This window comes from Pinus tabuliformis, chromosome 2_2 (genome assembly GCF_031772625.1).
Source record: "Pinus tabuliformis cultivar Carrire ecotype Pingquan chromosome 2_2, CPIR1, whole genome shotgun sequence".
Lineage (NCBI taxonomy): Eukaryota > Viridiplantae > Streptophyta > Pinopsida > Pinales > Pinaceae > Pinus > Pinus tabuliformis.
Window position 1 is genome coordinate 434,177,496 of NC_142300.1, and position 16,941 is coordinate 434,194,436.

Here is a 16,941-nt window from a genome sequence, read left to right on the forward strand (position 1 = left end):
GGGAGGCTCCCTCCACTTGCCAGGTAAATAATGTGCCTCGTCTCTTGGAACTGCAGAGGACTGGGTAATCCCGCGAAAGCTGAAGCGATTAAAGATCTTCTCAAGATGGAGCCCACAGACATCCTCTTGCTCCAAGAGACAAAGATAGAGGGGAAAGCCCTCTTGGATATCAGTCAAAAGAAATGGAAGAAAAATGTAGGAAAAGCAGTCAGCTCAAGAGGCTCTTTTGGAGGTCTCGCAACTCTCTGGTCAGAGGATCTCTTCCAGCTGAAAAATTCTCAAGAAACTCAACACTGGATCTACACGGAGTTAATGCACAATCCAAGTAAGTTATCCTTCTCCCTTTTCAACCTTTATGTCCCTGTTTTATACTCAGAAAAAAGAGATTGCTGGACCTCCCTCATAGCCTTCCTTGAGCATCACTCCCCCAAAAATATCATTTTGGCCGGGGATTTAAACATCGTTTTAAAATATAAGGAAAAAAGGGGAGGCACTCACAGCAGAGATCCCTTCCTTCCTATGGTCGAAGGACTCATTCAGGATTGGGACCTCATCGATTTCATTCCAGCGAAAGGGCTCTTCACCTGGACCAATAACAGGGTGGGAGTGGAACATATCTCTGCTCGACTGGATCGATTCTTGGTTCAGGGTGCTCTGATGACAACTAAAAAGATCATCAATACCAAAATCCTTCCCAAACTTACTTCAGATCATAAGCCCATCCAGCTCTCTCTAGAAGACGAAGAAGATTTGGGCCCCATCCCTTTTCGCTTCAGCCCTCTATGGACAGAAAGAGAAGGTTTTTTTGACACAGTGAAAGCAGCTTGGAGCAAATCCTTCTCAAGGTCCCCCAGCTACGTGTGGGAGCAAAAACTCAAAGCCACAAAGCACGCTCTGAAGGAGTGGATCAAAAAACCTGCTCCAAATCCAACTAGTCTCCGAAAAGAAATGGTGCAGACCCTTGAGGAGCTGCAAACAGATATGGAAAACAGAGATGTCACTCCAGCACTGCTGGATAAAGAAGTCAAAATCCAACGCTCGACCTTTCAATCCTTTCGGTTAGAGGAGGAGTACTGGAGAATCAAATCTAGAAGCCTTTGGTTGAAGGCGGGTGATAGGAATACCACCTTCTTCCATCGCCAATATCGGGCAAGACTCTGCAGAAATCACATCTCTGAAATAACAACAGCAGAAGGGCAGACCTGCAAAGGGTTCAGTCAGATCAAAGAGGCAGCTGTAAATCACTATAGTCAGCTTTTCACTGCTGGAATCCAAGGTAATGAGGAGGACATGGCAGACTTCCTCTCCAATATCCCCCCTCTGGTCAGATCTGAAGACAACTTCGATCTCAACAGGCCCTTTACGGAGGAAGAAGTCATAAAAGTGATCTAGTCTATGGACCCAGATAAGGCCCCTGGGCCCGATGGATTTACCATCCATTTCTACAAAATGTGCTGGGACATTATTAAAGCAGATCTGCTAAAGATGATTAAAGGATTCAGGAATAAAGCCAAGGTAGGGGGAGGAACCAACTCCACATATCTGGCCCTCATCCCAAAAGAATCAAATCCTGAAACCTTTGCCAGATTCAGGCCAATCTCGTTGTGCAACGCCTCGTATAAAATCCTTGCAAAGCTCCTTGCAAACAGGATCAAGCCTCTCTTAAACAGACTTATCTCCAGCAATCAAGGCGGATTCATTGAAGGTAGGCACATCCTGGACAATGTCATACAAGTTCAAGAGATCATTCATTCAAGCCAGAAACGAAAAGAAAAGGGGATGCTGATCAAACTTGACATGGCCAACGCCTTTGACCGAGTCAACCGGGCCTTCCTTTACAAAGCCCTCCTTGCCTATGGTTTCTCCCCCCTCTTTGTTGCTCTCATCAAAGCCTGCACTGACTCCCCTTGGATTGCCCCCCTCGTCAATGGCCGCCCCACCTCCTTTTTCCAAGCCCAGAGAGGTCTTAGGCAGGGATGCCCTCTCTCTCCCTTCCTCTACATTTTGATGGCGGACACTCTCAGCAGAAAAAGAGGGAGGCTCTCTCCCAGGCCTTAAACCTTCCATTCACTCCCCTGCCCAGAATCATGCTCTCTTTGCAGACGACTCTCTCCTTCTCGGAGGAGCTTCTCCTAGAATTGCTAAAGCTTTTGATGAAGTCCTAAAAAGTTACTGCAGGGCCACGGGAGCCTCCATAAACGAAAGGAAAAGTGAAGTTTTTGGATGGAACATCGATCAACAGGAACTCGCAAATACCTCTGCTATCCTAGGCTTCAATAGCCAAGCCCAATGGGAGACGATAAAATACCTTGGACTCCCTATCATTAATGGCTGCAACAAGAGAGCCCTGTGGTCTGAAGTCATCAGCAAAATTAAGACAAAGATCACAAGCTGGGGAGGATATTGGCTCACTCCCGGAGGTAAGGTCATCTTGATCAAGTCTGTTCTCTCAGCATTACCAATTTACCAAGTTGCCTTCCTACTAGCACCAAAGCAGGTGACAGAACACATCTCCAAACTGATTCATGACTTCCTCTGGCAAGGAGGGAAAGGGAACATCCATAAAATGCATCTTGTGAAATGGGAACAGGTGAAACGGCCTTTCGCAGAAGGAGGTCTGCAAATCAGGGATCCAGCCATGGTCAACCTGGCGTTGGGTGGAAAACTACTATGGAATTTATATGAGAATCCAAAGCATCCAGTCAGCGAAACTCTGAAAGCAAAGTATGTCCATAAGGTATCGCTTCGAAACCTTCAAGCTTCCCAAACAATCAACGGCTCCCAGGTATGGAAACTCTGTAATAAAAGTCTGAATTTCTTCAAAGACAGAGTTTATAAAATCCCCGGCAATGGTAAACATACAAAACTGTGGCATGATCGCATTATGGACAGCGCCCCTCTGTCAGAAAATGAGGAAATCGACGAAATAAGACAATGGCTGGAGCGCGCTGGAATCAACAGTGTTTACGATCTCTCCAAATGGGACAGTCGTGGCGCATGGACCGGTTGGGACTTCCATGGTATACCAAGCCGCTTAAATCACCAGATGACTGCGCTCGATGAGTTGCTGGAGGAAGCAGCTCCAGTGAGCAGATGGTCGAAGGACAGATGGGGTTGGGGGCGCTCCGGGACTTATTCATCAGCGGCAGCCTACAACGCTCTCCAACCCATAAAGAACAGCAGCAGAAATCTGGAATTCTGGAAGAAGGTATGGGAGCCCCTCACTCTACCAAAAGTCAACTTCTTTTTTTGGACCCTGGCTCATAATAAATTGCTAACCGGAGAAAATCTGATGAAAAGAGGCATTGCTGGGCCTCACAGATGCGTGTTGTGCAGTAACAGTGAAGAAACAGCCAAGCACCTCTTCATGGACTGCAAGTTTGTCAAAGAGGTGTGGCGTCTAATCCTTTATGAGTTCCAAATCACTGTTCCCTCGTATAACTCTGTAGCCGATCTCTTCGACGCCTGGAATCATTGCTACCCCCACAAAATCCCCAACAAATCTTTTTGGAGGAAAATCTGGATCGCCATCCCCAAATTCACTTGCTGGCAGACCTGGCTGGCCCGGAATGACCTGATCTTCAACGGAAAAGAACAAACTCCTCTAGCTGTAGCTGCAAAAGCGAAATCCCTCCTCTTGGAAGCTGCCCAACAGCAGTACTTTTCTGCAGATCCATTGCTACTTCCCGAAGAAGAAAGGTGGCTGAATTATCTCTCCCCCCACCGCCGGAGGTTGCTTTATGCCCCTCAAGCAATGAATCCAATCTGGAGAATAAGAGAAACGGAAGAGAATTTTCAGGTATGGTGGAGAAAACAAAAAATATCCACGATCTTTTTTGATGGCGCCTCCAAAGGCAATCCCGGGGCTGCTGGGGCAGGTGGGGTCATCTATGACCCGGCTGGAGTCAAAAGGGACAATTTCTCCTGGGGCATTGGGTAGAAATCTAACAATCAAGCCGAGATACTAAGCCTTCTTAAAGCCTACCAAATTGCTAGAGACAGAGGGGACAAAGAAATCCAAGTTTTCGGAGATTCCGAGCTCATAATTAAAAAGTTAAATTCGGAGAACTTGTTCATCAATGTAAGCCTCAACAAAACTCTGAGCAGACTGAAGGAAGTCCTACTCGATTTTGAATCCTACAAATGCTTCCACATACTCAGAAATCTGAACAACGAAGCTGATCTGTTGGCAAATAAGGGCTGTACACTAGGGAAAGGCCAAATTCTCATAAACGGGGAAAGTTCTATTCACCCATGTAACCCATGAGGACTCTGCAGCATGCATTATGGAATAGTACTAGATGCAATGTAATGATGGCAGCATTGGCGTAAGTCCAAATTTCTTCCAATATAAATAAAGATACACCCGTTTTAGTTAAAAAAAAAAATAAGGGGTTGTGAGCGTGGATTATAAGGCACTGGTCATGAAAAGAAAGCAGCTCCGGGCAAGCCAATCTTACGGCCTGCGCTAAGAGAAGAAGCTCGAAAGCATATTGGAGACATGGGGCTTCTAGATCATCTGCTCAAGCACATGATAGACACCGTCATCACAAATGGAGAGTGTTTCAGGCGCCGTCATAATGCCGAAGGGGCCGCTTGAGCCGGCAGGGCTTATGGAGATAAGAAAGCAGGCCGGTATTGAAGATCCTGCATGGGTTCCTACTCCCAGTTGAAAGCCTGGATGGTCACGATACCACAACGCGAGTCAAAGAAAAGTTCTTGGTAAGACAGAGGCGAGCTGAATCCAGCTAACTACTCCAATACCTCCAAAAGTTGTCACAGCGTCTATGATACAGAGCAGCTATGAAAGCACCAGCGGATATGAAAAAATCTCAAAAGTAAGAAGATGAAGTTGCAAAGAAACATTTCAGAGTTGAATGGGTGACTCCTGCTCCACTTCTGGAAAACTGAGAGACGTTACAATCATGCAAAAAAAAATCGTGCAAACTGTTAGAGGGCGGACTGGGCGGACTGGTCTATGTGCAGCGTTTAGACAGTGGCAGTCACTGTGGAGGGAACAGAGGAACAGATAGCCCAGCAGTGGATAGACTACATGAAACTAGCAGAAGGGAGTTACAAGACTATGCCAAAAATGGAGCTGGCTCTGATACCATGTCAGACCAGGCAGTAACTCCACAAAACAAACAACTGATTCGTCTATTATTCCATAGGTAGGTCATTGTTATATACAATAGGAGTGATTGTTCAGTTCATCTCCCAATGACTGTTCACATTCCTAATTTATTTATTTACACAAAATTCCCCCAATCATGAAGATTAGGTGTCAACAGAGTTATCACTCACAAGCCTCCCTTGTGCTGCAATTCCACTAAAGAGCAGGAGGAGGATTGCTGAGGTGACAGTGGCAATCTCCCTCATTGTTTGTACAGCCCGCTCACTGTCGAGATTCTGTTTGTACAGCCTTTTTATAGGATTTAACATTGTTTGAGGATAGTTATGCTTTGGGTTTTATGGAAGCTGTGATGTTAACTTGTTTTTTATCATAAGCCAAGCTCCTCGTCTGCCTTCAATTCAGGCTAGAATGATGAGGTTCATCATCAATTGTTGGAAAAATGAGTTTTGCTGATTAAAGATGCTCAATCTTTGCATCATTGAGCATTCTGCTTTTCTTTCTGCCTTGGTACCTCTTCAGAAGAGGTTATGATGTTCATTGCATATAACATTCCATTTTTGGTCTTCTGTTTGTAAATATTTTTCTGTAAATAAAAGATGTGTTTAAAAAACTAATAATAATAAATTCTTCACGAGGAAAGATGTGAACCCAAAGCAATTATTGGCTCAAGCATAAATATAGGTGTTGGCTAGCTGCGAGATTAACTGACTATTGTCTACTTACTAATTATAATTTAGAATATTTGAGCATAAAGAACCATAGTAAATAAAGGCTGACATGAGGCAACAAGAAGTCAGCACAAATCAATAATTGGCTCATGAGAACAAGCAGATATTGGCTTGGCTGTGAAGTTCATTTACTGTTATTGGGCCAGCTTTCTTCCTTCTGTGGCTTTGCTTGTTTTGCCTCTCTTCGCCTTCAGGGTTGTACTCGACTGCAGAGGATTTATCCAATTAACATTTATTTCCACTCCATTATTGTGATTTTATTTAGTTTATTTTTGCTCTGGGGAGTGGGGACCAAAGGATTTTTTTCACTTTCATCCTTTTTGTAGTTGCATTTTCAAGCCCCATTCACCTATTTTGATCACTTGTGGACATTCTTTCTTTTTTTTAATTATGACATATAATATACGAGCACAATGAACCATAGCATATTAAGGCTAAGATCTGACAACAAATTGCTAGCAGGCACCCCTCACATGGACATGTTGAAAGGGGCAACTTATAGATGAACACTTTCCAGCAGTCCCTACATGCAAATTTTCATTATATTAAGTTAGTAACACAATATGAAGCAGCTTACAGATTTTCAACACAAAAACTAGAGAAGTCATTAAGGTGGTGGCCACATGGAATCATCACTACTTGATAGGATGCTTACAATCACAGACATCACCCACTATTTGGATGAGCATGAAGCATGCTAGAATAGTGCATATTCAAGTAGTAGAATAAGTGCAAGCATTATAACAACAAATGGTAGCGTTTGAGAAAACAGTGTTTTTCCCTTTTCTTGCGACAATTGAATAAGCATTTATTTGTCATTTAAAATATAATATAATGCTTCTTCAAAACAATTGCTACAAATCTTAGGGAGGTCAATCAGTAACAGAAGAATCATAGGCCATTCAAACTGATCAATAGCTGTAGCGCCTTCAATGAATGAGCTGCTAAATCAAATATGAGGCAAAAGTATTCTTCATGGATTACATGGGCTTCCATAGCAAGATTCCTCAGAGAGAGATCAATCAATGCCTTTCTATAATAGCTGTTTCAACTTGGAAAACCCAAACAGTTTGATGGATATAAACTGTAATATTATAGCTTTGACAAAATCCAGTGAAATTATTTATATGATAACATTTTTTTGTTTGTTAGCATGCCCGTGACTTGCAGGACTACCCTCTAGTCTAAGAAATCGCAACCTAGGGGCATTTAATCCATCAAAAGCAGCCAGGGATCACACCAGGCCTGGGCCACACCAACCATTAACAGCCCTGGATATTTTTTTGTGTGTCTGCTCCCAACTACCATGAGTTTTGAATCTTGGCCACCTTACAGAACGAAACCCTCAAAACCAATTGCATTAGAGGGATTTGACAATTATATGATAACATTGGATCACCTTAAATCACAATATATTTTAACTAAGATTACAAATAAATTAGATTAAATTGAATTACATTTTCAATTCTTTATTTAAATTAAATTACATTTGATAAGATTAAATTTAAGTTAATCTTATGATATATTATGTTAAATTACAATAACTGCAAGTCAACATATAGATTAAGTTAACAGAGATACAATTTCAAAAAATATCATTGTGCTTTATTTTTTACTGAATTAAATTTTATTGTATTTCCGGTTCCATCATATTTCTTCTTCTCTTTAACATGAGTACTATGTGTGTGAGTACCAACATAAGCACCGTTACAATTACAAATGCAGGTGCCACCAATGCAAAGTAAACAGCCAGACAATGTTTCAACTAGGCACACAATATCAAATCCGACAGCAGCACAGATTCAATCAGGGTACCACTAAGGCTACAACCAATATTTAATTCCAAGTGAAAACTTGGTTTTGTGTGGTGGATTTGGTTCAAGAATGCAATCGATGAGTTTGGATCAGTGGGAAATGGATCAGGCAATATCTATATGGCTTTTCACTTAGGAAAAGAGAAGGATTATACTCGATTAAGAACTTTGTGCAAAATAGCCATATAGGTCAGAAACATGGACAACCATCAACTAGAGTCATTGTTTTGATTAAATCACCTCTTGCAATTTGTTCCTGTAATTCATTTCTCGTTTGCTTCTGCCTTTCCATGGTTCCATGTTGGGTTATGAATCAGACAAACAAATACTAGTAATGCATGTACACATATGACATGCACAGATAAATAGACAAGAACGTCAGGAATTGAGTTTATATAAAGAAATCCAGCAGAACTCTACCTTGGAACGACCAGAAGTGGTCAAAAGATCCTCTCCATCTATAGAGGTAGAAGTCACAGAAGCTTGTTGCCAACCCATACTGCATAAAATCAACTTAATTAAAATAATCTGACACAGAAGTTAAACAAACAAAAATTAGTTGTCAATTGCACATATCCAACACATGCCTCGTGCTTGAAGCTTATAAGGAATATAGGATAGAGAAGCATATTTAAAAGGAAAAGGACAATTAAAAAATAATAATCAACTCCATGATAAAAAAGGCTGATACATATAGTATAAAAACTAGTATTGTACAATATAACATGTATATCATGATGAATAAAGACACCAACAAAATGGCAAGTATAGGACTATGATTTGGAATTTGCATTTAGCAGCATAAATAAGGGTGAGAAAGAAATCATCTAGGAGCTTGTTGGCTAAAAGTAACACTAATCACTTGTTATATAAAGAAATGTTTTAAGAGATGCTTATCTCAAAGAAAAACCAGTATTTCCCTCTTCTGAATCATTGCCAGTATCACTAATATAAGTCACAGACAAGTTTAGTACATTCAAAGGAGTCTAACTAAGATCTAAACTCTGTAAAATTAGAGAGGGCAGATAAGCTTACCAATCATTGAGAATGAAACAACTTTCTTGGAACATACTCAACTCTGAAAATAAATAAGGGGAGGATTACTTACCGAATAAAAATTGTGGATGTTGTTACCACCGTTATATTCTGTTCTTCTAATCCCAATGAGAACATGAAGCACACTCCTTTGTCATGGATGTCAATGAAGTAATAGTGCCTAAATCTAGCAAGCCTTGGAGAGGGAAACCCTACAAGGCATAAACTAGACCAAGAGACAACAATGGGGTAGTTGCCCACTGTCACCACAGCAAAAACCCCCTGCTCTTTACGAACTTTCACTGATGGGAAGAGTCCCGGTAGGAAAAACTTATGACAAATATTCTAAGGTTAATATGTAAGATTACCTCACTACGATCTCTTCAAGAAAAGCACAATTTAGGCTCAAGGCTCCACAAGGAGATGATTCACTTTCTATGATGAGACCTAGGAAAGAAGGCACAAGACCTAGCATTTGATAAATTTGATGTGTTGGAGTTTCCAAAGGTCAAGGCTAAGAGAAAGGTTTCCAACAATGTGTATTAGCAATGCCAACGCTCATGGAACCTTCAAGAAAGCTCTTAACTTGAGGCAAGGGAAAACTAGGGTTTCTCTCTTATGCAAACAAGTAGGACAAGAAAGTTCATGGATGAAATTGAAGTGGATACCCACCAAAAGGATATATTTTGTGGCAAATACTACCCCCCTGATGTTTTGGCTCTCCAACCACTAAAACTCTACTTGCCTAGGGATTCGCACCAAGCCCTAGTTTCCAAGTTTGGCTTTGAAAGGGCCGAATTAGGAGAGAGAAAATATGGATAAAAAAATAGAGTATGATCACCAACCAACTAAACTAGTCCCTTGGGAATATGGAGTCTAGGATGAGATAGATTAGCCAATAATGTCTTCGTCCCTGTCTCCCTGACTGGTGTTGAACCCTCTTTGTCTCTCCTCCACTTGCAACTCTCCCTCTGAATTGATTTTCTCTTGCCGAACTTCGACCAGTGAGAAAATCGATTTCTCTTGGGCAACTAAGAATCTACCTGGTGTATTTTCCAAATGACCCTCAAACCCCTTCTTATATATTTTTGTTGGGCAACCAACGGCCTAGATTAAATCTTAATCAAAGGCTCATATTGTTTTGGCTTGATCTATGGCTTTTTCTAGAAGTTTCACCCCTAATTAGAGTAATACCCATTAATATTTTAATTTTCCTAAGTTTAGACGTAGGAACCCAATTAAAAATATTAATTAATTTAATAAAATCACTTCTGGGTGGAATTTCCCAAAACGCTTTTTGGGTTCTTTGGAATGCATGTGCCCAAGCCTCCTTGCAAAGTTTGAGGCTTAGAGCACATCTTATGCTACCCCACATCAACAATCCCTCTTAGCGAGGAATGTGCTCTAGCAATACACTGCTACTACATACTACTTTGACTCTGAAGCATCGTCCTTTGCGTTGTTGATGTCTGACATGTTGTCCACCAACTACTGTGTTGTTGCTGCTACTGTATTGTTGCCTTTGACACTGCAACTGCCAATGCTACATCTGTACTACAGCTCCTTCTGAATTGCTGCATTTGTGCTTATGTTGGCACTACTACTGCCAACCATCCCGGCAATGCAACCTGTTGCTGCTATGAAACAGATTTTCAACCATACCCAACTACTCTCTGAACTGAGTAAACTTAGCTCTTCTGAGAGCCTTTGTGAGTATATCGGCCACCTGCTCTCCTGTGGGAACATACTGTAGTTGTACTGCCCCACGCTGAACATAGTCTCTGATAAAGTGACAACGGATATCTATATGTTTCGACCGATCATGAAATACTGGATTCTCAGAGAGTTTGATGCAACTCTGATTATCGCAGTAAACCTTGGTCGCCTCCATCCTTTTCTTGAATAGGCTCACAAGCAATTTTCTGAGCCATATGGCTTTGCACGTAGTTGTGCTGGCTGCCATATATTCTGCTTCTGCTGAACTCAGTGCTACCGATTTCTGCTTCCTGCTACACCAAGATATCATCCCTGATCCAACACTGAAGCAGTACCCTGAGGTACTTTTTCGGTCTACTAAATTACCTGCCCAATCTGCATCGGTGAACCCATTCAAGCTAATATCCTCCCCTCTAGAGTACTTCAACCCATATCCTATTGTTCCACGTACATACCTATGTATGTGTCTTGTTGTTGCCCAATGCACACTTTTTGGTTCCACCATGAACTAACTAAGAGTGTTGACAACAAAACAAATGTTTGTACTAGTGTTGACCAGATACATAAGCGGCCCAATGAGCTATCTGTACAAGGTGGGATCTACTTCTTTATCCTTTGATGCATCTATTTTCTTTCAGTTGGTGATCATGGGAGTAGCGATGGGTCGGCAATCCTGCATTCTAAATCTCTTCAGAATATCTGTAGCATACCTTCCTCGTCCAAGGAAGATCTCTCCATTCTTCTGCCAAACTTCCAACCCTAGAAAATAATGCATCAATCCCAAGTCCTTCATGTCGAATTCGACTTCAAGATTCTTTTTACAGTCCTGGATGAGCCTAGATGATCCAGTCAGGAACAGGGCATCTACATATAGTACCAGAATAAGTGGTTCATTCTCTACCAGTAACTAGTAGAGATTGGGATCAGCATCACTCTTGACAAATCCCAACTGTTGCAAGTAACTATCAATTCGACCATACCATGCTCTAGGTGCTTGCTTGAGCTCATACAAGGCTTTCTTTAACCTGCAAACATGAGACTTCTCATGAGTTTCGAAGCCTTCAGGCTATTCTATATAAACCTCTTCTTCTATCACTCCGTTCAAGAATGTTATCTTGACGTCCATCTAGTGAATCTCCCATTCCATTTGAGTTGCTAGGGATATAACAGATCTGATAGAGGTGTAAAGAGCAACTGGGACGAAGGTCTCTTCATAGTCTATCCCTTCTTTCTGAGCATACCCCTTTGCTATGAACCTTGCCTTGTACTTCTCTATGTTTCCGTTTGCAACATACTTGATCTTGTAGATCCATCGTGATCCTACAATTGATCTATTTTCTGGTCTAGGTGCTACTTCCCAAACATCTCTTCCACCATAGCATCCACCCATACTTGGTGTTGAACAGCTTCCTGAAAGCTAAAGGATTCTCCAACCTGAGCTTCCAATGCTTGGTATCTATCTAGTTGTCTATGTTGCCTCTTCTCAACTCTAGGAGCTCCAACAAACTCCTTTGTGTCCCTCAATGTCTCTCGCACTTCTCTACTCATTCTACCACTAGTGGTGGAAGGCTCAACCAATTCTTCCTCCTGATCTTGTTGTTACATCTGTTGAGAAGCATCTGCATTTCCTCCCTTTGAGGAAATACTAGTACTGGTCATTGTACTCGACCCAGGTGTATGCTCTCTTGCTTGTCCTTCTTGTTGCCCCTGCTTCTCTTGGACTTACGGAACATCTCCTAACTGATCTTCTACAAGCTTTTCATGAGATTTCCTGAAAGCTCTATCTTCCGTGAACTTTGCATCTCGTCTTACTACAATCTTCTTGCTACCTGGAATGTAGATTCTATATGCCTTTGAGATCTCGTTGTATCCTACGAGATACCCCTTCTCTGCAGTCTGATCCAATTTGCTGCGCTTCTCGTCTGGAATGTGGCAATAAGCCACGCTTCCGAATATCCTAAGATGACTGACTTCCGGCTTCTTCCTTGTGAATACTCCTTCGGGCATTCTCTTCCCCAATGCTTTATGAGGAGTTCTATTCTGGATATATATTGCCATGTTGCAAGCTTCTACCATAGATACTTAGGTAAGTCTGATCATACAACATGGCCTTGGCTGCCCCAACAATAGTTCGATTCTTCCGTTCTGCCACTCCATTCTGCTCTAGATTATATGGAGTTGTCCACTCTCTTTTGATGCCCTCCTTTGTGCAGAAATCTATGAAATCCTTGTCTGTATATTCTCCACCATTATCTGAATGCAATACCTTTATCTTTTTCCCTGTCATATTTTCAACAAGAGCCTTAAACTCTCGGAAACGATCAAAGACCTCATCCTTGGTCTTTAAGAAATAGATCCAGGTTTTTCTGGAGTGATCATCGATAAAAGTGACGAAGTATTTACCACCACTAAGAGCCCTTGTGGACATAGGACCGTAGATATCTGAGTGTATTAATCCTAATACATCCTTTGCTCTATTGTTACTTCTAGAAAAAGTTGCTTTAGCGTACTTTCCTAGCACACGTCCTCTGCACAAGTCAACATGTTCATTACTTAGGACGGGTACCCCTGTAACAGTCTCTATGAGCATCCTCAATGCTCCATGGTGTAAGTGCCCCATTCGCCTGTGCCATAATTCATTTCACTCCTTCTCACCATTATAGTTGTTGCCTATCAATGCCATTGGCGATTCGAGCTGCAACCTATACAACTTGTTGCTTCGAACCCCAATTTGTTTTTTCTTCTTCCAGTTTGGATGCTTAACGTATACTTTCTTACCGATGAAGTATACATCATATCCCTTGTCTTGTAATTGGGACACTGAAATTAAATTCATTCCTAACCCTGGCACATGCAGAACATTGGTGGCTCGGATGTTGGTCCCTGCTTCTGTATGAAAAGTTATGGTGCCTCTCCCTACTGGAGTACATTTCGTTCTGTTTCCCATAGTTGTTTGGAAGTCTGTATGTTCTTCTTGATAGCTCAAGAAATGTTCTCGTACTCCAGTCATATGAGTTGAAGCCCCGCTATCAATGTACCAAACACCCATTGATGCTAAATTAGCTAGGCATGTGAATTCTTCATCTAATCTGGTAGATAAATCTAAGACATTTTGAGTATCCATATTGTGCCAATTTCTAACACTAACCTATCATAGCAACTATTGTAGGAAAAACTGCGTCCCACCTGAAACAATCCTCCTTGTCGAATCTTCTGCTACGTTATCCTTTCCACCACTGATAAATTTTGACTGGAAAAGACTTACCTCTCTGTCGGCTCACTCAAAGAGAGTTTTCCCATGAAATCCAATCTCTTTGGTTTGAACTGCGCAGTCCTCTAGGTGATTCGAATTTCTGCCCTTGCAGGAATTTCGAATTCCTTTCTTTTCTCAGCGATCTTCCAGCTTCTCTCCTCTGCTTCCTTGTAGCTCTGATACCATGTGAAAAATTCTAAAATGGAAATCCTACTGCAGTGATTAATATGAATTCTTCTACTTTTTACTTCAGAAATAAGTTACCTACTGCATTCTTATGGCAAATATCAAAACATATTCTACTGCAGCCTTCACAATTAAAACATTGCAGAAAATTAAATGTAAGTAAAATGTTGGCACATATACAAACACAATGACAGTTATTTTTGGACAATTGTCCCCAGAAAAACCCAATGTGGGAAAACCGGTGCAGCAAATGAGGTTTTTATTATTCTTCAACAAAAATCAATATGTACAAAATTTCACCCAACAGTATAGAACAAGGCTTTCTAAGAAATATTTACAGACGTTCCTAAACAAGTATCTGACCCGAGAGAGAGGTTCCTCCACCCTCTACGTCTCTCTAGCTTGCCCAGCGTCACTTTCTCTGGCCTCTGGACTGGCCTGCGTCACTCAAGCCAGCGCTGCCTCTCCCGGCATCAATCTGCCCAGCGTTGTCCCTTTTGTTGCTCTATGTCTTCGTCCCTGTCTCCCTGACTGATGTTGAACCCGAACTATCTCTCCTCCACCTGCAACTCTCCCTCTGAATCGATTTTCTCTTGCCGAACTTCGACCAGTGAAAAAATCGATTTCTCTTGGGCAACTAAGTATCTGCTAGTGTGTTTTCCAAATGACCCTCAATCCCCTCCTTATATCTTTCTGTTGGGCAACCAACGGCCTAGATTGAATCTTAATCAAAGGCTCAGACTGTTTTGGCTTGATCCGTGACTTGTTCTAGAAGTTTCACCCCTGATTAGATTAATACCCATTAATATTTTAATTTTCCTAAGTTTAGACTTAGGAACCCCATTAAAAATATTAATTAATTTAATGAAATCACTTTTGGGTGGAATTTCCCAAAACGCTTTCTGGGTTCTTTGGAATGCATGTGCCCAAGCCTCCTTGCAAAATTTTAGGCTTAGAGCACATCCAATGCTACCCCAAATCAGCATCATGGAGCACTTAGACTGCTTCATGAAACAGTTAAGTGTTCCAAAGGTGAGCACAGAGCGCGACGATATTTGCAGAGGATGTGAGTTGGGGAAGTTTGCGAAAGCAACTTTTCCAAGATGTGATAGTAGATTGCAGGGGATATTAGACATTGTGCATTCAAATATATGTGGATTGATGCCTACGAAATCTCTCAGGGAGTATGAGTACATTGCTAATTTTATCGACGATTTCTCCAAGAAAACCTGGATCTATTTCTTGAAGACCAAGGATGAGGTCTTCAGTCGCTTTTAAGAGTTTGAGGCTCTAGTGGAGAATGCGACAAGCAGAAAGATCTAGCCTCTTTGATCAGACAATGGAGGTGAGTACACCAACAAAGAATTCCAGGAATTATGTACCAAGGCAGAAATCAGAAGAGAGTGGACGATTCCTTACAACCCACGGCAAAATGGGGTTGTTGAGGAAGAACCGATCTATTTCGGAGGCAACAAGAGCTATGATGTATGACCAAGATCTCCCACATTATTTATGGCCAGAGGCATGCAGTACAACTATTTATATTTAGAACAGGGGTCCCACATAGAGCACTTGGCAAGATGACACTCGAGGAGGCATTCACCGGGAAGAAGCCAAATGTCAATGATTTCAGGATATTTGGTTGCCTAGCATACTACTACATTCCAAGGGAGAAAAATTCGAAGTTGGATCAAACTACAGAGTGAGGTTACTTCGCTGGTTACAGCGAAACCTTGAAGGCATACAAGATCTTCATCCTAGAAGCCAGGAGGATTATAGTCAAGCGGGATGTCAAATTCTTGGAGGTCAAGGCATACAAAAGATCCAAAGAGTTGCTAGCAGCAGAAGATCAAAGTGAGCAGCCAACAGAAGCCCTTAGAGTTGAGCAGCAGAATCAAAGGCAGCAATAGAGCACGAGTACAGTGACTAGTACAAGCACGAGTTCAAGTGCGAGTGCCCCTGAGGCTCTGTAAAGCATGGAGCGGCAGATTAAGGAGATGCATCAGAAGGATATGGAGGTGGATATTCCTAACTCCGCTGTTGATAAGAGGAAACAGGAGGTTTAGTAGACACTTAAAGATGCTCAGGAGTTTGTAGGGACTTCTAGGACGGCCAGGAGAGAGCGAAGACAACCAAAGAGGTACACGAGCTACATGGCATTAGTCAGTGAATTAGTAGATAACAAGCCTTCCAGCTATCAAGAGGTTGCACAGGAGCAGGTGTGGCGAGATACGATGGTTGAGGAATACTCCTCAATCATGCAGAATGATGTATGGGAGGTTGTAACAAGACCGACAGAGAGGGCAATGGTTGGATCACGTTGGATCTATAAGATCAAGCACTGTGCATATGGCAACATTGAGAAATAAAAAGCTAGGTTCATGGCCAATGGGTTCTCTCATAAGGAGGGAATAGATTATGAGGAGACAATTGCTCCTGTGGCCAGGTACACTTCTATATGAGTTTTGATCTCATTAGCAGCACAGATGCAATGGCAAATCCATCAAATGGATGTCAAGATAGTGTTCCTTAATGTTGAACTGGAGGAGGTGTACATTGAACAATCGGAGGGGTTTATGGTACACAACAAAGACACCCACGTGTGCAGGTTGAAGAGAGCTTTATACGAGCTCAAGCAAGCTCCCAAGGTGTGGTATGAGCAAATCGACAAATATTTGTAGGGCATGGGCTTTGTGAAGAGTGACGCAGATTCAAACCTCTATTACTTGGTGGTTGGGGATAATGTACTCATTCTTGTCCTATATGTGGATGACTTGTTCTTGGTAGATTCACTAGGGCTCATCGAGGAGTGCAAGAGGGATCTTGCAGCTGAGTTCGAGATGAAGGATTTGGGGCTCATTTACTATTTTCTAGGCATTGTGGTTGGTAAACAAATGGCAAGATTTTCCTTTGTCAAGGGAAATACTACATAGATATCCTAAGGAGATTCGGGATCGAGGATTGCAAAGCCATGTTTACTCCCATGATCACCAATTGGAGGAAGATAAATGCATCTAGAGAGAAGGATGGGGACCCCACCTTGTACAAGCAATTGATAGGCTTTCTCATGTATCT

General features: G+C 41.9%; 1 protein-coding gene across 4 annotated transcripts in view; it reads right to left on the reverse strand.

Moving 5' to 3' along the window:
- Window positions 1–16,941, reverse strand: part of LOC149193118 (cation-chloride cotransporter 1-like) — a 291,136-nt gene that overhangs the window by 244,988 nt on the left and 29,207 nt on the right. For 3 of the 4 annotated variants that reach the window (XR_016254409.1, XM_089404786.1, XM_089404785.1), the window contains exon 2: window positions 8,097–8,175. Coding sequence is in view for 3 of the 4 variants with exons in the window: in XM_089404786.1 (XP_089260912.1) it covers window positions 8,097–8,175 (79 nt within the window). In the remaining variant the exon portion in view is untranslated. Of the gene's footprint in view, window positions 1–8,096; window positions 8,205–16,941 lie in introns of all 4 variants that reach the window. The other variant, XM_089404787.1, reaches the window with a different exon arrangement.